General features: G+C 43.8%; 2 protein-coding genes across 5 annotated transcripts; both read left to right on the top strand.

Annotated features, from left to right (window-relative positions):
• The first annotated feature begins 422 nt into the window (after positions 1 to 422).
• PRSS23 (serine protease 23) lies at positions 423 to 15,403 on the top strand. 4 transcript variants are annotated; one of them, XM_019643571.1, is made up of 3 exons: positions 4,285 to 4,456; positions 5,706 to 5,765; positions 11,730 to 15,403. In XM_019643571.1, exon 3 carries the CDS (start codon positions 11,743 to 11,745, stop codon positions 12,877 to 12,879), a length of 1,137 nt encoding a protein of 378 aa, XP_019499116.1. In that variant the 5' UTR covers positions 4,285 to 4,456; positions 5,706 to 5,765; positions 11,730 to 11,742; the 3' UTR covers positions 12,880 to 15,403. The 4 variants fall into 4 exon arrangements, with proteins under 4 accessions (XP_019499114.1, XP_019499116.1, XP_019499117.1 ...); XM_019643569.1 differs by lacking the exons at positions 4,285 to 4,456; positions 5,706 to 5,765 and adding an exon at positions 423 to 526; XM_019643572.1 differs by lacking the exon at positions 5,706 to 5,765 and having other exon boundaries at positions 4,338 to 4,456.
• LOC109383242 (translation initiation factor IF-2-like) lies at positions 3,925 to 4,749 on the top strand. Its single transcript, XM_019643471.1, has one exon. The coding sequence runs from the start codon at positions 3,925 to 3,927 to the stop codon at positions 4,747 to 4,749; it is 825 nt and encodes a 274-aa protein (XP_019499016.1).
• Positions 15,404 to 22,340: the final 6,937 nt, after the last annotated feature.

Raw genomic sequence — 22,340 nt, 5'->3', positions numbered from 1 at the left:
AGTGATTGCACAATTGGAGCAAAAGCAAGATAGAATCAAAAGGATGTTTAGAGCTGCAGCAGACATCAGCAACTGATTCAACGTTGTCATTGTAAGCTCCAGAAAAAGCAGGTCTGGGAAGCAATATAACACAAAACAGAACCTGGCAAAAGAGTGGGACAGTCTGAGCAGAAGTCACAGCTGTGTTGTTTAGTAGTAAAGCACTGAGTATCCTATTGAACCACTTTGAACCTCAGTCTCCTCTGCAAAATGGAGATAATCATAGTCTCTATTGCTCTGTTTGTCTTGAAGGTTACTTTCAATGAAGTGTATTCCACACTGACAAATGGCATATATTCAATAAGCATAGCTATAATGATTACAATCCAGTCCTCGATCTACCCCTTTCATTGACTTGCTGATTTTCTTGTTTCTCTAGTGGAAGAACCCAATGAGATAATGTTTGGTCAAGTCTTGCTCAGATCTTCATCCTTGGAATTTCGGATCAAATTCTACCACTTCGTAGAAGCCTTCTGCCAGCACAAGAGTAAGAATTAATGATATCCTCTTCCATACTCTTTGGCTCTAGCCTGATCCAGCCTTGGTCTCACTTTTTCCTATCTTTGATTTTGCTTTGTTTATATCCATAGCAAAAATTCCTAGAGGTGAGGAAATTGCTTCCTCTCTCACACAGTCCCTGTACAGTCACCTTACACACAGCACAAAGGCAGTAAACATGCACCTGACCCTGAATGCATTTTTAACAACTCAATTGCTATGCAGATGAAAAGTATTTGAGAATTACGATTATGGAGTTGAACTGAGTTCTTAAGAAGCAGTGAAGGTTTTTGTGGGGGCTCCCCCCCCCCAGGGAGGGGAGAGGGCAAGTACAAAAAGAAAAGCAAATATCTAGCTAGGCTCAGCATGAGGACATTTGCTCTTTACGCAGGGCCTTTCTCTTGGAAGTACAAGCACTCTACAGATCTGTCATTGTTGTCCTTGCTGCAATCATGGTGACAACCTAAGAGCTAGGTAGTAGCCTCTCATTTTATTATTGACAGCTCCAGGAAACAACAGAAGCTAGTATTGCTTGTTCAAGCCCTGAGCTCCCCTGGGTCATCTGTAGTTAGAACTCCTGTCTGGGTAGGGGGCAAAGGGCCTGAGACTGGTTGTGGGAGTGGCGATAGGGAAGGGATGTGCTTTTGGGTCCTTCTGTGCCTCGGTTCATCTCTCTGAACGATGGGAATAGCTATCTTATTGTCCATGATTGTACATTCACAAACAGGTTACTATATAATTTTTAAAACTGCCAGGACACATGAGCAATGAATATCAAAGTGGTTGAGGTGGTGCTCCAAAGCAGAGCTAAGGTACATTCTTGTTGCGTAACAGATATAACAAGAGCTACTATTTAGTAAGGGCTTACTGTGTGTCAGTGTGCAAAGCATCTTATGTGTATTATTCATGCAATTAGTTTATTTTATTTTATTTTTTTAAAGATTTTTATTGGGGAATTGGGGGGATGGGAACAGTGCTGGGGAATTGGGGGAAGGGGAACAGACAAGTTGCTGTCATTTTTGTTCTTCAATCTAGTTGTGGAGGATGTTGCTTCACTGGCCCAAGTTGGCACCATCATTGCGCTCTTCCCTGGTGAGGCAGATCAGTCGCCGGCTTCTGGACGGCCGCTCACTGAGGCTGCTGGCCGCTCACGCGGGCTGCTGGCTACACACGGGCTGCTGGCTACACACGGGCTGCTGGCTACACACGGTAGCCCATGGCAACCCACTGCCACAGCGGCTGCAGCCTATGCCATCGCCGGCGACTCATGGCAACCCAGCTCCAGGTTGAGCTGTTGTTCAGCATCTTAGCTGTGGAGGGCAGTGTCACTGGCCCTCATATGTGTGATCCAAACCGGGGCCCTCTGGCATCCCAAGCGAGTTCTTAACCGTCGCGCCACTTGGCCGGCCCCATTCATGCAATTATTAACACAACCCTATGAGGCAGTCTCCATTTTACAGAAGAGGAAACTGAGACACAGAAAGGTTAAGCCAAAAGCTACACAGCTAGTAAGCAGCAGAGCCTAGAACAGTATTCACATAGTTGAATGCCACTGGCATTCTCTTAAGTATGTTGCTCTTCTATCTTCCTGTGGCCATCTCTTTAGTTTGAAGCCTAGCACAATGCTTTACACATAATAAATAAATATTTGTTGAATTGGAGTAAAAATAATAAAACTCAAGAATAGTTGGGAAGTCTCTCCCTTCTTCCTCTCCTTCCAACTTCACTCTCAGCTCCTCTACTAAGTATTTGATTTCTAATGGTATTTCTCTAGTTGGGAGCTACAGACCCTTGGAGGGCCATAATTTATTTATTTTTCCTATTTATGATAAGAAATTAATATAAACACATTCTGGACCATTAGGATAAGTGTCTGATACCAAGTTCTGCCTTGTGATTTCAGTGCCTGTGTGTGCTATGCCTTGGCACCAGGGGTTACCACTTCAGTCATTGTGCTAATAAGAAAGGAACAGCTCAAAGTTAATCTCTAATTGATTTATTAGAGTCAAGTGAAAGCAAAATGCTGTATTACAGTGACACAGGGTATGATTTAAGAAGGTGTGATAGCTGGAACGGGAAGAGAGGTGAGAAAATTAGCTCAAAACAGGGCACCTCACACACCATGAGCGTGGTAGGGCCACACAGAACTCAAATGTACCCAACCTGAGCAGTCAGCACCTCATGATGCTTAGTAGTAGTTGAGTAAACATTACTAATTTAAAGTGTATAGTTCTGGGAAATTTTTATATTTAATTTATAAATCTGTTTTGGTTTTATTCCAGAGTTGTTCAAAAGCTATAACATAAGCTTATATCTGGTTTTGTTCGTATGTATATACAGAGGGTACCAAAAAAATGTATATACATTTTAAGAAAGGAAAAAACTAATACTCAATATATACCGATAACAAAAGATGAATGCAAGTCACGTTTGACTTCTGCAATTACAAGAGGTGCTCAAAATGGTTACCATCAGCATCTAGACACTTCTGATTACAGCAAACTACTCTTTGGGCATAGATAGCCCCTCTTAAAATGTGTATACCTTTTTTTGGCACCCTCTGTATTCATACAACATTTTAAAACTAATTTAAGCCAATACAAAGAAAATTTCACCCTTCAAATAGTGGAGAATAGTGGTTTCCCTCACATTTGAGACACACCGCATAATAACATGTATTGAGGGCTTCCCCAGCTAAAGTAGATTAGAAACACAAACACATTAGGTATGTCATTAACACTTTGGTGTGAAACAGTGTGTTAGGCCCTCTCTTCTTGAGAGCAGGTGTTGATGGGAGAAAAGAAAGCTAAAAGGCTTGAGAGAAAAAATGTGGCCTTGGAGCTTTGGGGTGCTCAGGTTCCTTATCTGTAAAATACTGGTAATCAGGCACCTTCACCACAACGGCCTATAGATAAAGCTGGTTCACAGAAGGTGCCCAGTAAATGGTCATCTAAATAAAATACTGATGTATCTGGGAAAGAACAGAAAGGTCGTAGCACTCGGTTCTTCAATGGCACAGTCACCCGAGTGACTAGATAGAGGAAGACCACGAATGGCGGGCCCCTTGGAGTGACTCCAGGAAGCAGGCCCACAGGGCGAGGAGGTGGCTCCACCAGCCGGTGCCTAGATAAAGCGCTGAGGCCGGTGGGCTCCCCAGCCAGCCTGCCACTCAAAAGCTGCCAAGCCCCTGCCTTGCTCCGGACCCCAAGCGCCACCCTGGGTGCTGCAGGGGCGCCAACGCATTGGGGGTCCCGCCACCTGAATGCAGTTTTCCGTTCCTTGGAGGCACCTGAGAGACTGGGGGAAGCGGGAAGGAACTCGGCCATCACCTAAAAACTCTCTAAGTGCTTGCGGGGGAGCGCAGAGGATTTTTCGCCAACTCTTCAAATGGGCGGAGGGGCTCCCCACGCACCAGGTGTGGCCTGCGTCCCCAGTGCTGTCGACCTTGGGGGTGATCTTTGTGAGCAGGCGGCGGACTGCGCCCCGGCCCCGGGGTGCGAGGTGTTGGGAGGGCGAAGGTGCGTGGGTCCTGGGCAGGGCCGGCCCCCCACGAGAACCGGCGCTGACTGGCTGGAGCCGAGAGGCCGGGAGAGGAGCGCGCCGCCGCGCCGCCGGGGCCCACCTGTGCGGGGCCGCGCGGCCCTCCTCGGGCCGGAGGCGGGCAGCGAGTGGAAGGGGCGCGAGGCGCGTGCGGGGTGGGAGTCGGCGGCGGGCGGCGGGCGCGCGGCTTCCCCGAAGGCGGAGGGCGGGCCTCGGGAGGCGCGGGGGGCGGACCCGCTCGCGGCCGGCGCTGCTCCCCCCGCCCGCTCGCACTCTGTCTCGCCGCGGGGCAGGCATGGGAGCTGCGCGCGCCCTCCCGGCACCCACACCTGTCTGAGCCGCGCAGCAAACCCGGGCCCTGGCGGGCAGCTCGGCGCGGGTGAGTGCGGGCGCGGCTGGGGTGCCCTCTCGGACGCGGGGGAGCGCGGCGCGGGGAGGAGCGGGACAAAGGGCCGATGCGCGCGGGGTCGGGTGACCTCGCCCAGGCCGCCCTTGGAGCTCGAGGGCTGGGACCCACAGCCTGAAGGAGCTCTGCGGAGACTTCAGGGCTGCAGGGCACCTGGATTCACGCAGTGTTGCCCGTGGAGCGGATGGGGAAAGACGGTTCTGAAACTGCTCTCTTGGGTGCCTGGTGCGAGTAGAGAAAGAGCCGGCTCTGGGCAAGCTCTCTAGCTGGACGGTGGCAACTGCCCCACCTCCTACACACAGACACGCACCACCACCGCCACCACCACTATTTGTTTTCCTTGAGTTTTGCATATATGTCTTCCGACAAGATGTGAACATTAATGTGTAACCTTGGTTGGGCACGTGATTGTGAACACATTAGCAAGCAAGGAAAGGGCAGCAAACACAGGTTGGGGACTAGGATATTTTCTCTGAAGCCTTCATTGATGACCGTGTGCTTCCCTAGAAGCTACTATCCGTGAACTGTCAGTGGTTGAAAGCAACTGTTTCTTCTTCAGCCTGTGGCCATTCATCACGAGTTAACTTTTAAATAAAAGTTTGGGGGGGAAAAGTTCTTAAAGTGTTTTAAAAGAAGAGAAAGAAGAATTATTTAGGTTAAGGAAAACCACCACTCCCCTCCTGAGTACAAATTAGGTTTGCTTTCCAACATCTTATGAGAGATCCTGTTTGTTTTATTGCCCTGTAGGCAACACCCATGAGACATCAGAAACAGCCCCTAGCGGGTGAAAGCTCCCGGTTGGTGTTGGCATGGGGCTGACTTCTCTCAGCTCCTGAAATTGAACTTGAGGGGTCCCGGAGTGCTTTTTAGGAGTAGATCGGCCAATGCCAGAATCGTTTTAACATGTCTGTGTGGGAAGGAGTTGAATTTATAGTTTGAAGTCAGCTGTGGCCAAAAGCCAAATGCCAAATTATAATAATATCAGGGTATTTATTGCACTTGTTTCAGGATTCTACTTGTGTATAAGAGTATCTAAAATAGACCTTATCACTGTGTCTCTCAAGAAGTCTGTGAGAGGTGAGCAGATTGGAGGTGGAGCGGGGAGAAGGAACTTAGGAAATGCCACAGAAAAGCTCAGATTTACATATGAAAGTGTTTGTCATGATATGCATGCCATCTGCACTTGAATAAATTGTTTAACTTCTGTTTATCCCACTTAAAGTCAGGAGATAACTTGTCATGCTTTCCTGTGCCTGAACTGGAAAGGAAGCATTTTTCCAAGGTAACTAATAATTTGTATCTCAATTTGTAACACTGACAACTCATTCAGGTAGATGGTGAATGGTGGGCACATTTTTCTGTCTGTAGCATAAGTGCCAAAGGGCCCATTAGTGGATCTGAAAACATTACTGGCCCCTCTCTGCAGTGTTTAATAAGAGTCTCAGTTTCTCCTGCGCATTTCTTCTCATAGACCCCTTCGGATTCAATCCACCAGGCATTATTCATGCATAACTCCTACTGACTCCTGGGAATTTGTTTCTCATGGACTCACAATTGACAATTTTATACCCTTTTTGTCCCGGGTCACTAGGGTAGTTCATTTTGCCTAAAATCTGATAGAGAAGAAGTTAAGCTTCGTTTGACCACAAGATTATGTTTAGGGTGACTGGACTTACAAATGCCTTACATTTCTTTCTTGTACAAGACTGTAATTTTTAAACCATCCTGTGATCAGGTCCATTTTCCTTTAACAGGTTCTGTGACTTTTGATAATGAGAGCAAGCCTGACTGCAGCGTATTCACAGAGCTTTGTTCATTTTTAGATATTTGCTTTAGGAATTAGCATGGTTTCACTGGTCAGTATCCCTGGCCACAGATTCCATGGAAAATCCTTTGTCATCCTTCTAACTGGTGTTCAAAACTTTTATCTTCACAAACTTTCCCACTGTTTCTTTCTGTCATTACTGTTTCTAGCAGTCACAGGAGTTCATACGTTGTGCAATAGAGAATGTATGTCCTAAGGATTAGATTTCCCTCCCAGCACTTACTTGCTTTAGGAGTTAAATCATTCTCCCAACATATGCCCTCTTGAGGAGACTTGTGTTGTTGCAGTTTTGAAAACTAAGGTGCAGGGCTAGGAGAGAGCCGTCTCAGTGCCATCTCCAAGCAGATGGGTGTTGTTTTCACATCTGATAATGTGCAATGTCCCTTCACCACAAGGTTAGTAGTGGTCTTATGAAGTGGCACCATCCTCATAAGGTATACGTATTTTTATATGTGGACAGCGGGACATTGGCTTATATTGAGTGATGGAGCGTGGAATGTGCAATCAATCCTCTTGTGAGTCAGATGTACAGGGTTGGAAAAGAGATACAGTTTCCGTATTACTAAGCATGGTGAAAAAATATTTGCCTACCTTAATTTTCCATTCTGCTTTGCCCTTTAGGTGAAGTGGTGCATGAAAATACTTAGTTGGGAACTTTAAACAATAACTGTGTAGAGGAGGAATCCTTATCCAGTGAAGGGTTATTCCTAGAAATGAAATGTAGACCTGAATTCTCTGCGTCCTGATTTGGATGTAATGAGGATAAGACTTGGAAATCTTCATTCCTTTTTGAAAGATGTGATTTTTTTCCAGACTGTTCTATATGGATAAGGTGACTCATTTGTAAAGGCAAAAGAGAATTTAAAGTTATGTAACCCATTAATTACCTTCCCAGTTGTGAGCTTATGAATGTTTTTATTACACCCGTTTACATCCTAGAGTGTTTATGTTTAAATAAACTGAAGTGGGCATAGCGCAGGCTTACCTAGAATTTATAAAAGTGGAAACAAGAAGTATTTGTTTCCTGGGGAATTATTCTATTGTCAGGTGAGTTGAGAAATTAGTGCAAAGCCACCAACCTAGTTTTAAAGCATCACAGTTATCCTCGGTGTGTTATTATTAATGGAGAAAGGGTCAGGATAAGGTGTGAATTAGTGAGTAGTAGGGTTGGCTAGTCCTCACACTTTCCTGACAGCACTTGACACCCAGCCTAACTCCACTCCATTCTTGAAAGCCGCCCTCTGCTGGAGGCCTTTGTTTTCTTCTAAGACTGATCAAGGAAATCTTGTCACCCAGATAAGAGATTAGCATGATAAATTCTCCTTTTCCTTTTCCCCAGTGCCTCCACCCTCCGTAATTTTGTGGTTAAAAGCTCCTGAGCCGTAAATGACATTGAAGACGCTGTCTATAAACAACATCGTGCCTGACGTGGACTTTTGTGACCCTGGGAAATAATTATAAAATTAGAGAATCCTGACTCTGAAAAGATGAGAGCTGAAAAGCCTTAAAGAGATCCTGTGGTTCAGGTCACTAATCATAATTTCTAAACCACCCCAAACATATATTCAATAAAGGAGTGAGCAGTTTATGAAGCTTGTATCTTTAATACAGATGTCAGTTTAAACCCATCTGGGGACCGGAGAACAACTTTACCTCCCAATTACTGATTAGGTATTTAAAAATCAAATCAATTTGGAATAATTTGACCCTTGTCAATTTTTAAATCTGAATTACAGGTTTTTTAAAATGTGGTTTTATAGCTTTTGGAGTTACAAAGAAATTTTAATCAAGATAGAAAATGTCAGAACAAGGTTTTACCCCACAAGTTAATGAATGGAGTTTAATAATATGGAGAACTTGTAAGCAATGTTTCAAATGAATAGAATTAGAGTTTTCTGAGGTGTTTGAAAAGAACTTCATTCACCCTGCCCTGTTGTTTAGCAGTCCTTTACTTAACTGGCTGACTTCTTAACTGGCTAAATGACTGGAATGTAAGTTATAAGGACTCTGAATTAGTAATATTATCTAAATTAACCTAGCATAGTAATAGTTTAGTAATATTCTGTAATAGACTCTTTAGCATTCTCTAACAGCATTTTGTGATTTGTAGGTGATCCTGGGGGTCTTTGGCATAGTCATCCATCATTTTGCTAAAGAGCAGATTTGATCCTCTGTATTGAGAGGCTGAAGTGAAGCTGTGGCCAGTGGGAGAGCCTAGCCGACTACCCAGCACTCACACCCAAGAAAAGACTTGTTCTCATTTCTCCATACCCACTAATTCTCATGAAGTGGTTTCTAAAAACATTGTTTGTTTGTTTTTTTTTTTTTGAAAGACAGACATTTAAAAACAAACAGAAAAAGAGGTATGCCATGGTGGTACTTGTAAACTGAGGCGTGCTTCAAAGCCTTTGAAAGTATTTTTTAAACAGGGTTTACTATACAGGCAAAGCCCTTAGAAAAATGAAATTAGTGTTAATTTTACCTGAGAGCGAGTTAACTCATTAATACAAGGTTCCTAATACAAGGCTTTTAAAAAGTGTGTTTGAACTAGTTTCAGACTCTTTCCTGCCATCCTCTTCCCTGACACCCTTGCCAATGGACTTTTTTAGTTTTGGGATAAATGGATAAAGCTAAGGACAGATGCCACTGGAGCAATTCTGCTGCAGTAGATAATTCAAACTCTATATCCCCAGGATCCAATTAACATACGGATTTCAAATTTGGGACATGAAAATGCATGATCTAGATAATGATGTGAGCATACGAGTACGTTAACTGTCATGTTCACCATGCACGTAGAAAATATTATCTACAACTTATGATAATACATAGTATAACACTATCCCACCTCCTCCTCTCGCTCCCCCAAGAATCATATTTTGAAAACAGCAATACTTGGCAGCTTGCCCCTCTGTCTGGATTCTCTGTTTTTCTTTCTTCAGATAAGCTGAAGTAAAACTTGGCTTACCACCTCTGCTGCTCAATGCTAGCTAGCAGGCAGTAACGTTCTCCACGTTAGTCGAAGGGAGGAAGAGTGGTGTCTAGGGGTCCAAGATACAGCCCTGAGGGAGATACATGGTTCCTCCTAGTGCATATCACATTTGGCTGGGATTCTGGTGTGTGGGGGCTTTTAGTCACCTAGACAGCAACTTACATAGAGCAAATGTAGTCCAAGCTCTAGATATGTCCAAGAGCTGGGTCCTCGGCCAGGAGATGTGAATAATCAGATTCAGAGCCATACCCCAAAGTCTCCTAAAGGGTTGTCCTCACCATACCGCCCCCACCTGCGAAGTTCCCCGGGGGGAAGAGGCCTCCACTAGTATTAGCATCCCCTCCGTTATCCACTTAGAACATTCAGTCTTGACAATACCCGCAACAAGCACATACAAACATGTGTATGCACATACACTCCATGATTTCAAGGATTTAGAGAAATAATTATGTGTATTACCTCCCCACAAAAGAGACCCTTCTTATTTGGAAAAAAATGGAAAGAATCACTTGAGAGGGATCAGGAAGTCCCAAGGAATTGGCTTTTCCAGGGCCCCATTCCTTGCTTTTCCCGTCCCTGTTCCCCCCCACAGAGTGGAATCAAGGAGAAAGAGACAAGCTAAGAGATCCCAGCGGTGGGTGGGGCACCCGCATATCTTAGAAACAGTCTGTGAATATGAGTTGGCATGCTCAGCTGGACTAGACCAGCTCAATGAGATTTTTCAGCTTTATGTGAAAGAAAGCAAAGGCACCCCAAAGTTGCCCACAAGTCTGTATTCTCAAAGAGGAAGAGGGTAAGAATCAGAAAATGGTTTCTCCCTGACCCCTGCTACATCCCACTAGCCTCCTGAGACCTAACCCCTCCTTGTCCTTGTTTTGGGATGTTTGATGGTGAATGAATTTCCCCACCTGCTAAGTCAGATTCTCTTGAACAGAAGATTCAGAGCTGGATTTTTGTGCTGGAACATTTATGAAAAGCACTACTTCCCATCTTTTTATTGTTGTTGTTTTTCTTGGGGTGATTGATCTTGGTCTTTAAACACACCTCTCAATATAAAATCCATATTCCTTCAAGTAGTACACACAGCCCTTCGTAATCCAGCTCTTGCCTGCTGCCTCTGCCATGTCCTCTGTCCCACCCTTGCTTAGCTAAGCATAATTCCTGAAATGACTCGCACTTTTGCAGGTCCCCCTGCCCTGGCACAGGCTGTTGTCCCCTCTCTAAGAGTTCCTTTCACTCTACCATATGCTGTCTAACTTCTGTTGAACTTCGACACCCATCTCAAGCATCACATCCCTGGAACACCTCCCCTGTTCTTCCTGGTCCCCACAACTGGTTTCATGCCCTTTCTCTGAGCTCCCATAGCATCCTCATACATCTCTGTCATTAGCACTCAACAAGCATCATTCAAGAAAAGTATTTTTTGAGCCACATCGCTCATTCACTCTCCCTTCCACTAATACAGGCCTTCATTCAATAAATCTTTGTTAAGCGCTAACTAGTGTAGGCACAAATTTAAGACATGTAGACTACTAGCTGGGACCACAGATACCAAGGCCTGAAAAAGTAACCAACAGTAACAGCCATAATGTGATTAACCTTTGACAAAGGCCCTGGTAGTATACAACAAAATCCAAAGGAAAAAGGAACGTTTTGTTTGTTAGGGGCCTGACTACTCAGGAACTAAGTTTACTATAATATTGGGTTGTTGGAAAAGTCATGACCTATTTTTTCTATGTTTTTCATTGCAAAAATGCGTCATGATTTTTCCGACAACCCAATAGTTAAGGTTCTTTGAAATTCAAAGCAAAAAAAAAAAAAAAAGGTGATAGGAATCCCAGTAAGGGGGACACTGTGGAGCCCTCCTTGATGCCGTGTCACTCAGTAAGCTGAGTAATTTAAATTTACCTTCTAATATGAACAAGTTGCTCTGAACATTATCCAAGTACAAGCTATAATGAGGATGAGAGAAAAGAAGAAAGGCAGGGGAGAGAAAAGGGTAGGAAAACACAAAGGTTTAGAACGAAGCACAAAAATGGCTCAAAATTACATGGAAATTGGGGCTGGTTCTTCAGTTCATCTGGGGATCAATGAAACACACACACACACACACACACACACACACACACACACACACACACACGGCACACACACCCTGCCCTGCAGGGGGCCTTCACTAGGGGCACCTTACACATAGAAGGGAATGAACACCGGATTTCATTTTGGGCACCCAGCCACAGGAATGTTCCAGGGTCAAGACCTTGCATTGTAAGTGAGACCATTATCTAGGGATTCCTCTCCACACCCTGATTCCTGAGGAGGGTTCACAGACTTAGAAACAATGACAGGCATGCCGCCGACCTCTTTCGCGGTAAACCAGTGCCCTGTAAACCCTTGCCCTCCTGACCCGCTTGTCTTTATTCCTACAGAGTGGTGCTCAGCATGGCGGGGATTCCAGGGCTCCTCCTCCTTCTCCTCCTCCTCCTCCTCCTCTGTGCTGTCAGACAGGTGAGCCCCTCCAGCGCCCACTGGAAGCCCACTTGGCCTGCTTACCGCCTCCCTGTCATCTTGCCCCAGTCCACTCTCCACTTAGCCAAGCCAGACTTTGGGGCCGAAGCCAAATTGGAAGTGTCCTCCTCGTGTGGACCCCAGTGTCATAAGGGAACCCCGCAGCCCACGTATGAAGAGGTCAAGCAGTACCTGTCTTACGAAACGCTCTATGCCAACGGCAGCCGCACAGAGACGCAGGTGGGCATCTATGTCCTCCGCAGTGGCGACGGGGAGTCTTCAGGGAAGTCTCGGAGGAAGCGGCAGATTTATGGCTACGACAGCAGGTTCAGCATTTTTGGGAAGGACTTCCTGCTCAACTACCCCTTCTCAACATCGGTGAAGTTATCCACAGGCTGCACGGGCACCCTGGTGGCCGAGAAGCACGTCCTCACCGCTGCCCACTGCATCCACGATGGGAAAACCTATGTGAAAGGAACCCAGAAACTTCGCGTGGGCTTCCTGAAGCCCAAGTTTAAGGATGGTGGTCGAGGAGCCAACCACTCTAGCTCAGCTGTGCCCGAGAAGATGAAATTTCAATGGATCCGAGTGAAACGCACCCACGTGCCCAAGGGTTGGATCAAGGGCAATGCCAATGACATTGGCATGGATTATGATTATGCCCTCCTGGAACTCAAAAAACCCCACAAGAGAAAGTTCATGAAGATCGGGGTGAGCCCTCCCGCCAAGCAGCTGCCAGGGGGCAGAATCCACTTCTCTGGCTATGACAACGATCGACCGGGCAATTTGGTGTACCGTTTCTGTGATGTCAAAGATGAGACCTATGACCTGCTCTACCAGCAGTGTGACGCCCAGCCTGGGGCCAGTGGCTCAGGGGTTTACGTGAGAATGTGGAAGAGACAGCAGCAGAAGTGGGAGCGAAAAATTATTGGCATCTTTTCAGGGCACCAGTGGGTCGACATGAATGGTTCTCCACAGGATTTCAACGTAGCTGTTAGAATCACGCCTCTCAAATATGCCCAGATTTGCTATTGGATTAAAGGGAACTACCTGGATTGCAGGGAGGGGTGACACGGTTTACCTTCCTGGCAGCACTTAATGGTCTTCACGTACTTATTTTAGGAGAGGCCAAATTTTGTCATTGGTGTGTGTATGTGTGTGTGTGTGTGTGTGTGTGTGTGTGTGTGTGTGTGTGATGTGTCATAATATCTTTTACCTAATTTTTTAAAATTGCAAGATGACTGGCTTTATTATTTGAAAATTGGTTTGTGTATCATATCATCATTTGAGCAGTTTGAAAGCATACATTGCATAGAAATTAAAAAAAGCATACTGATGTTTGGGGCAATAGGGACTATTTAGCGATTAAGTTAATCTTTGACTTTTTGAGAACATTGATTTCTACTTCACCTGAACTTGTTTCAAAGGTTTATATTAAATATGTGGCATACAGGAGAAATAAGTTCTTATGTGTGTATGTGTGTATTTTCTCCTGAGACTCATCTCGGTTTTCTCATTTTTTTTTTTTTTTGCCTAATCACTAATGTGTAGATGGCAGTGTTCCCTACCACATACAACTCTTAGGAACTTTCACAATAGTTCTTAGATTGACGGTTATAATATTTTGGATTTGGAGGTATTTGCACAGTAGTTCTTGATCAGTAAAATAATTTGCCCACTATGTTGGTACATGTATTAAACTGTATCTTGCAGTGAGTGAGTTAGTATCAGGTTGCTTTCAGTTTTGAAATAGTTTGTCTTCCAAAGACTGTCCCTCTTCTTTTTGGGGAAAACTTTACATATGGCTCTGCCAGCTGTGCAGTTACACCAGAGCTGGCAAGATTGTTTATGCCAATCCAAATTTAACAGGATTCCACTCACTTTTCTTGAACTAGCTGTTTTTCAGAAGACAATAATCAGGACCTAATTAGAACAGGCTGTATAGCTTCCCAGCTAACAGTTGTGGTCACACTAAAAACAATCATTACATTTTACCCCCAGAGTGTCACACATCTCATGTTTTATCATTTGGACGGAGTAATTTAAAATGAATTAAATTCCAGAGAACAATGGCTGCATTGCTCGGCAGATGTCACAACAGAATAACCACTTGTTTAGAGCCTGGCACAGCCATACAGCCTAATCAAAATTATTCTGCATGGTTTTCAATGTGCTTTTGAGGATCTGTGTACTTGAGCAATTCAGAGACTATTCTCTCCTACTTGTTTTATAGTAACAATATTTGGAAGATGCTTTAAGAAAAACCAATGTGGCTTTTTTTCTCTTAGCTTTAAGAGGGACTCTTTTACTGGACTATTCTAAGCTACAGGCACATATAATCAAGTACACTAGTCAACGTGAAAATCGGGAGAATGCATAATGGATCAGAATCATCACTCCAATAAATGCCTTTATGAATGTTTTATCAACGTGATAATGATGGTATATAAAGAAAAGACTTTGACTTATTTTATTTTTTCATTTTATGCATCTCAGCCTGAGCACTTCTTTTGAAATGTATCAGTGGAGAAAAAAATCCAGTGGACTATATTACAGCAGATGTATGCTGTTCTTATACCCAGGGTAATTTCAGCCTGCATGTGGCTGTCTGTGAGGACATTTAAATACAGCACTGGCGCTTAAACCTCCTCCAGGTGGCTTTTGGCTTGTGTTTCTTGAGCTTTTTAACAATCTTGATAAGGCACTCATTCTAAGAAATGTATAACCACAGTGCTTTCGTCAAATAACATAAGAAATACTATGTGTAGCAAAGAGAGTCAGGGCTGCCAGGAATCTCCTGAGTTCCAGTACAATTAGCTTTGGAATCTAGCAGGAATCTAGCCTGAGGAATAAGAGCGGTCTCCATCTCTATGTCTGGTATTTGGGGGGGTTTTGTTTGGTTTTGCTTTTACTTGGTGTGAAAAGAAGTTCACTGAACACCTAGGTCAGACCTGATTTTTTAAAGTAGATGCTCCTTTTAAAAAGCAACTTGGTTTTTGATTTTGATTTTTTTTGCAAAGTTGAAGCTTCCCTCAGCAAAGGTAAGCAATGGCACAAAGTCAAAATAATATCAGTGTTTAGTTCACAAGTAGGTACAATTTGCTAAAGAATTGTACCTACATGATCTATGCAGCATAACTCATAGAGCTGTAAAAGAAGACTAAAATAATTCAATATGTTCATCTTTGAGTGGTAATAAAAGGATGCATGGTATTAAACTATCATGGAAGTGGAAATAAAAAAGGACTCCTAACATTAATGATATTAATGATGTTACTATAATTAGTGCTTTACATGTATTCATGATACATTGTAAGGATATATATATATATATATATATATATATATATATCCCAGTAAGGCGAGTAGAGCATTTCCCAAAGTATGTGCCTTAAACACTCATCCCTCCAGGTATTCTACCAAAAATAAAAAGGGCACCATCATCAAGAAGGAGGGAGGTGCATCTCAGTACTCTCTCCCTTTTTCAGGGATTCACATGCTTGTTTGCACATTGAAAGCTCTAAGAAGTCCTGTAGTAAAGAGATGTGTTAATGTTTTAAAATCTGCATTTCAATAAACATCTTTGATCACGGAACCCTTGTTTTCTCCTGTAATGCCCATGAGCAATTTAGTGTTCTAATGCATACATTTTGGGGATCACTGTAAAAGCCTTTGGGTCCAGGTGGTGATGCACAAAGTCTGCTGAGCCCTGAGTGGTGTCAGGTTTCAGTGCCTTTTGGGCTTAATCAGAACCCAATATCCAGATTTGGAAATATTCAAAAGGTAAAATGGGAGAGAATAAACTTGAAAATCATTTGTGGCTGAGCATCAAAAGATTGCGGCAGAACTGGGGATACATTTTTTTTCATAGACTTTATTCAGAATTTTGAATTTTAGAAAGGAGTTAGTTGCCCCCTAAAAGGGGAAAGTGGGATGAAAGAGGTAAAGAAATATGAGCCAGTCAGTGGCAGAGTCGTATGTGCCTTCTTCCAGTACTTTTATTGGACAAGAAATGGATTAGAAAAACAAAACAAAACCCACCTAGGGAGTAAGTTGGCACATTGAGATCATGCTCTTCACTGTGTACGACTCTGTCTGCCTGTTCTGTGGGAGTGCTAGTCCCCAGTGACACCGGGGTCAATAAGGTAGCAGTCTCACTAACACCTACAGGAGCCATGGGTTTAGAACTTGGTGAAGATGACAAGCCTGCACTGGAAAAACTACTCTCTCATCTGTCCACCATGTGCTAGCTGAAGGGTCGATGGCAGTCCTCCAGGGTGTCCGGAGGAATTCTGATAACAGTCCTTGTACTTCTTCTCTGAGGGCTGGTCACAGCCCTCAGCCAGGGAGCCTCGTGGGTGGTCCCTGCACTGACTGGGCTCTCCTCCTTGCCTTGCCTGTGTTCTCCTGTTCATGTCTGCCTTTTCTTAGTCCTTGTCATGAACCAGCTCAAGGATGCCTTGAAGTTGCCTCTGTCAGTTGATGTCTATGGATCTTAGGTAGAGTGGATATTAATTTGTCATCTAGAATGGAATTCTTTTGAGACTGGGATTCTCTTAAAAAACAAAGCTATGAGAGCAGGTATACTCGTACACCAAGTATGTCCCGGGAAATCCAACATGTTTGGTCACCTTCACTGGTAAACCCTGCAAAGCACTGTGTGGAATGCAGACTGACAGCCGTCCTTGGTAGCCTAGGAACAACGGTGGGGCTGCAGCCCACTCCGTGTCTCATCTCTGGGCTTGCACGTTGGTTCCTACTGCATGCCTTCTGGCCTGGATCAGCTTTCTGGGGGTCTCCAATAGGGGAAAGGCATTTAACAATACTTTTGGTGGGGTGGGGTCTAGAGGACATATGTGATCAACAGGGACCATTTCTAGCAGATGAACAACACATCTGTTTTTAGTCTGCTGTTTCCCCAGAGAAGGAAATAAACCAGCTTCCAGGACAAGAGTAAACAAGGCTGAGAGCTGGGACAGCAGACTGGTATGGGAAGATGACTGCCTTGGAGCTGAGCAGACTGATTCCATAGTTGTCTGGTTCCTTTTGGTGAATAATTCTCAAGGCTGTTTAATTTAAAACTTAAAACCCTCCTATCTGCTTCAAAGATCCTCTCTTCCGGGTTCCAGCTCCTCCAGTGGGCTGGGATGCAGAAAGGGCAAATATCTGTGTCCTCTCCTCAGTGGTTGCTACCTCTCGGGTAACATCAGCTCTTTCACCCTCCTTAGGTCTTACCTCTGGTGATGTTACCTTTTGCCTTCTGCTGTTGAGGCAACTTTACCTAGCAGATGGCCCTCTCAAGTAATGAACAAGCAAAATATCCCAAGCCCAGCAATCCTCTTCCATGCCAGCATTACCCAGTGGAAACTCACAGACTTCCTATAACTGACTGTGAGCTGCCCATTGAAGATCTGGGTGGAAAAATGTTCCAAGCTGAGGGAGCTGCAGTGCAAAGGATCCTGGTGGGATCAAAACTGGTCTGTTCAAGAGGTGAAATGGGTAAAGGGAGATAAAAAGTTATAAATGTATAAAATAAGTCATGGGATATAATTTAGAATATGGTGGCTATTGTTAATAATCATGTGCTATGTATTTAAAAGTTGTAATGATCTTAAGTCCTCATCACAAGAAACAGTAGTTTTTGTAACTGTATGATAACGGATGTTAACTAGACTTGTGGTGATCATTTTGCAATGTATACAAATATCCAATCATTATGTTGTATACCTGAAACATAATATTATATGCCAATTATATCTTAATTAAAAAGAAAAAGAATAACAGTTAGGTTTGGGGTCTGAGCATCCAGGTAGATTCCAGGTACCATTTGCTGAGACGGGAAAGATTGAAGAAAGAGGACTGGGGAGAATGGAAAATAAAGAATTTTTGTGTTGATCATGTTAGGTTTGAAATGTCTTAATAGACACGCAGGTGGAGATGTGACGTAAACTCTCCAGTTTTGAAGTAAGGACCTTCGACTATGAAGCTCAGTAGAAAAATCTTGCATCAGCATGTAAATGGCACTTAAAGCCATATAGTGAGATAAGATCACCTGGGGAGACAATGAGGAGAATGAGGCTTGAGAAGAGAAGAAGGCTGAGGACAGGGTCCCGGTCCACCAACATTTAGAGGTTGTGTTCATAGAGGAAGAGGAGGAAGAAGCAGCAGCCGATGACGTTACAGCAGTTCTCAACCTTCCTAACGCCGCGACCCCTTAATACAGTTCCTCATGTTGTGGTGACCCCCAACCATAAAATTATTTTCGTTGCTATTCTATAACTGTCATTTTGCTACTGTTATGACTCATAATGTAAATATCTTTTTCTTTTCCGATGGTCTTAGGCGACCCCTGTGAAAGGGTCATTTGACCCCCCAAAGGGGTCATGACCCACAGGTTGAGAACCGCTGCTCTAACTGGAGAAATCTCTCATACTCAACAAGATTCCCACACACTGCAATTCTAAGGCTGAACAGGAGATGAAAAAAACATCACAGATGCTTTGCTATTCCAGAATATAAGCTGAAGCTTACAGAAAACTAAAGTTTAGGTCATGACCCACAGATTGAGAACCGCTGCGTTAGAAGATAACCCGGAAAGTGTGGCCTCACAAAAGCGAAGAGAAAAAACTTGGAGGCCAAGTAGGGGAGGGGGAGGACGAAGAGCAGAAGAAGACCTGGTTGTGTTATAGGCTGTGTTGAGAAATGTCCCCCTCTGCTGTGGGCAAGGCACGTGGAGGGCAGGAGACCTGGACAGGTCACCTAGTCCTCCAAGCAGAGCCTTGCCTGTGCCTCTCTGCACTCCCGCTGCCTGAGCACAGGCTCTGCTCCCTCAGTGCCTGTGATGACTGGCTGGTTAATGAACCGAATCCTCCAGTTGAGCCTGGGAACAGCTCTGCCCACAGGAAGTGCAAGCATCCAGGGCCTCACCCTCTCTGGAGGAGTCAGGGCTTCTAAGGGCTCTGAAAACATGGGCTCAGGGGGGCCCATGGCTGCCGCCTCCTGTCCAGTCTGATGTTTTCTGAGGGTGGAACGTGCAGCATGACTCTTCTGTGTGGTATGTGTGTGTGTGTGTGTGTGTGTGTGTGTGTGTGTGTGTGTGTGTGTGTGTGAAATGTGTAAAAATACCCCCAGGGCTCTCTTAGTCTTGATTTATCACTGCCCCTTGTCTTCAGACTCTAAAAGGACTAAAGCTTTTCTCTTCCATAAAAAGCGAGGGCAGTTTTGAGAAGTGTCGAGTTCCTATCCAATGAGGCAAGACTGAAGTGTTTGCGTTGGAGAGAATGAGGGGAATCTCAGGAAATGAGATAAACAGAGCAAATGGCTGGAACAGGAGCAGCCGCTGTGGGAGCAGTGGCTCAGCTTTGCAGTCAACTGCTCTGTCTTGTCAGGAAGGCCTTCCCTGGACAACTCGACAAGTTCAACCCTCCCCAGCCCCTGCCTCAGAGGGTTCTTACTTCCCTTCCCCGCTTTATTGCCTGCTTAGTCCTAATCACTATCTCACATGCTCTATATATTTATTTCTCTTGTGAAGGCAGGGATGTTTGTCTGTTGTGTCCCCGCACCTACGTGTCTGCCTGGCACGTAGGTTCTCAATGCATAGTGTTTTTTAGATGAATGATTGAACGAGTGATCCCCGTAGTTTTATATAATCGCTAACACCATGACTCGGGATTACCTGGGCTTGGATATTTCTTGCATCCAAACATATTCCAGAATAAAATTCTGATAACGTCCTATACATATTCTATTCTAGCACGTATTACATTGCTGTTGCTATTTATGTGTCTGTCTCTCCTATTAGACTCTGAGCCTTGTACGAGCAGGGGCTGAAGCCTATTCTTCCATGTATCTCCCGTTGTCTAGCCTCCAGTCTAACACAGGAAATATTTGGTGAGAAAATGAATGGATGTCTGTTATGACTTAGCCTGTGGCCCAGAGACTGCTTACCCCTGCTCAGACCCCCTCCACACACCTCACATGTAATCAGGTAGCATGTCCCTTAGATGTCTAGGCTATCATCTCCTCTCCAGCTCCTCTGTCTCTGTCCTGATTCTAGCTCCCATCCTCTCTCCTTTAAACTATTATAGGAGACTCTGAACTAGATCTTGAGCCTCTCAGCTCACCCACAGCTTCCCAAGACATGTTCTAAAGCAAAGACCTGATCAGGCCACTCCCCTATGTGACCTGTTGACTAGACTCTGGCCACTAGAGGATAAAGCTTAGTTTTCTTAGCCTCGGATTTACCACCCATCCACTATGGTGGTCAGCTTTACCCACCGTTGCTCTCCCCAGTCATATAACCTGGCATCCAGCAAGTTGTACCGAATGCATCTGTGTTGCCAAGCCTCTCCCGTTGCCCAAGCGCTTGTCCTCTGCCTAGGTCGCCCTTCCCCATCTCTTCAATGATTGAGTCATTCAGTTATTCATTCAGCAGTGAGCTCTTCTTGGTGCCAGTCACTGTGCTTACGCTGGAGCTGCAGAGGTGAATGAGACACATCCCTGTGCTTGGGGTGTTCACGTGTCTCCTCCTTTTGAGGCCACTATAGTCATGACTCCAGCTCCACCTCCTAGAGTGGTACGGCTCAGTAACTTCCCTCTCTACGAGAATATCTTGGTGTCAATAAAACGGAGTTGCCACTTTGTAAACTGAGCCAATTGGATATTCCCCTCACATTTTAATAAATCTTTGCGTTAGATTGTCCTGCCCGGTTACTGCATTTCTTTTCTGAGATTTATTAATACTTGCCCTGTATCCAGTTCCTTGATGGGAAATGCCATGTTTGGTAAACCAATGTAACTAAAACATGACTAATATCCTCCATGGATAAGCCATTCTTGGACATAGTAACATGGTCCTTTAAAAGTGACACATTTCATCACTCTAGGATATTTGCCAGACCAGCCACAAACACTGAGTTACAAGATCCCACAGAAATATCGCCATTTTTTTTTTCTGTTCTCATGGGAAAAATGTATTTGCTGATTGACTATAACATAACATCAGGAAGAATTCGTTGAATTCCTTCATTATATTTTTACTGATCAGCTTCTTTATGCCTCATTAAGTCCTTCATGGTGTTTAATGGCACACCATCTCATTTCCATTCATCTGAGATCTCAAAAATGGTAAAATGCTATGGACATTCATCTGGGGAAAAAAAATGTGACTTGAAAATCTAATTATTTATAATACCCGCTGTATGAAAGGATAAGACATGTAATGATCACACTTGAGTCTATAAATCTATACATTAATATTTGTGATTTCTTTTTAGTCTATATTTTTTCAAATGGCCCATTTTTGCTTAAAAATATTGTTCTTGGGAGTAAGAAAGAGCCTTTGATTTGACTTTTAAAATTACTATGAGTTTCTGTTTCCCTAGACATTTTCTGTTTCATTTATAGTGTGTCTTGGATCATGTTTTTCTTGACTCTGGAGGTCTATAACCCTGTTATATAGTATTTCCTTTAGATGCCATTTAAAAAACCTTTTCTTTTGAAATGTCAGTCTGTCTAGAGAGTCAAGTTGGTAACTTGGCTATTTTTAAGCTCTTAAGATGATTACAGTTGAAAAGATGAAAAACAAAGCAAGAAATGCTGTGACTGCAGATAGAACTTTCCTAAGTTGGCACACTGGCATTTTTGAAACAAAACTCTACACTTTTATTGAAATGTCCTATATTTCTGGCTCACTGATTGTCACCATATTCTAGAGGTGAGACAAACGGCCTTGTCTGAACACCAATTAGAGTTTCTCTTTTGGAGGAATCACCATTAAACTCTCCTGTTTGCCTCTGGTCTCTTGACTTTGTATAGCCAGTGAAAACCCACCCAAACGTCCTGTGGCTTCCTCCTGAATTTGTTCTTATAATGAATTTACATTGGGTTGAAGCAAGTATCAGGTCATTCATTCATGAAATCAACAAGCATTTATTGTGTGCCTGCTAAATGCCAGACACTTTTCCAAGGTCTTTACAATATATTAATTTATTTACTTCTCACTACAAACCTATGAAATAGGTATTGATTTCTATCTCTGTTTCAGAGATGGGGAAATTGAAGAAGTGAAGTAACTTGACAAAACACACAGCTAAAACTGGGATTTAGCAATCTGCCTCCAGAGTTCATGTTCTTGTTCTACTGCAAAGTGCCATGAAACTGCAGGGAATGTAGCAACTAATCATGTCTCCTGGTTGGGGGAGGGGGCATCAGGGTATGCAGCACAGAGCAAAAGATGTTTGGTCCTTGATAGAGTGTCCATGTAATCCCTGTGAACAACGGGTTACCATATACTGAGTTATCGGGAAAGAAAATGCACTAGAAAAAAAATGCGTGCACATATCTGCAAAGCTGCATTACATACCTAAGAACTTGTAACATCAGTACAAGTATAATACAAATCATGCATGATTCTATTCATTTTATATGCTAATGAAATACTCTCAGGTTTCCTTACACTCTCGTATGTAACATCATATGTATATCGTTAATTAAAATCTATTTAGAGTGGCCAACATTCAGAAGTTTCTCAA

This window comes from Hipposideros armiger, unplaced genomic scaffold (assembly GCF_001890085.2).
Source record: "Hipposideros armiger isolate ML-2016 unplaced genomic scaffold, ASM189008v1 scaffold_79, whole genome shotgun sequence".
NCBI classification, from domain to species: domain Eukaryota; kingdom Metazoa; phylum Chordata; class Mammalia; order Chiroptera; family Hipposideridae; genus Hipposideros; species Hipposideros armiger.
This window is presented reverse-complemented; position numbering and strand designations above follow the sequence as displayed.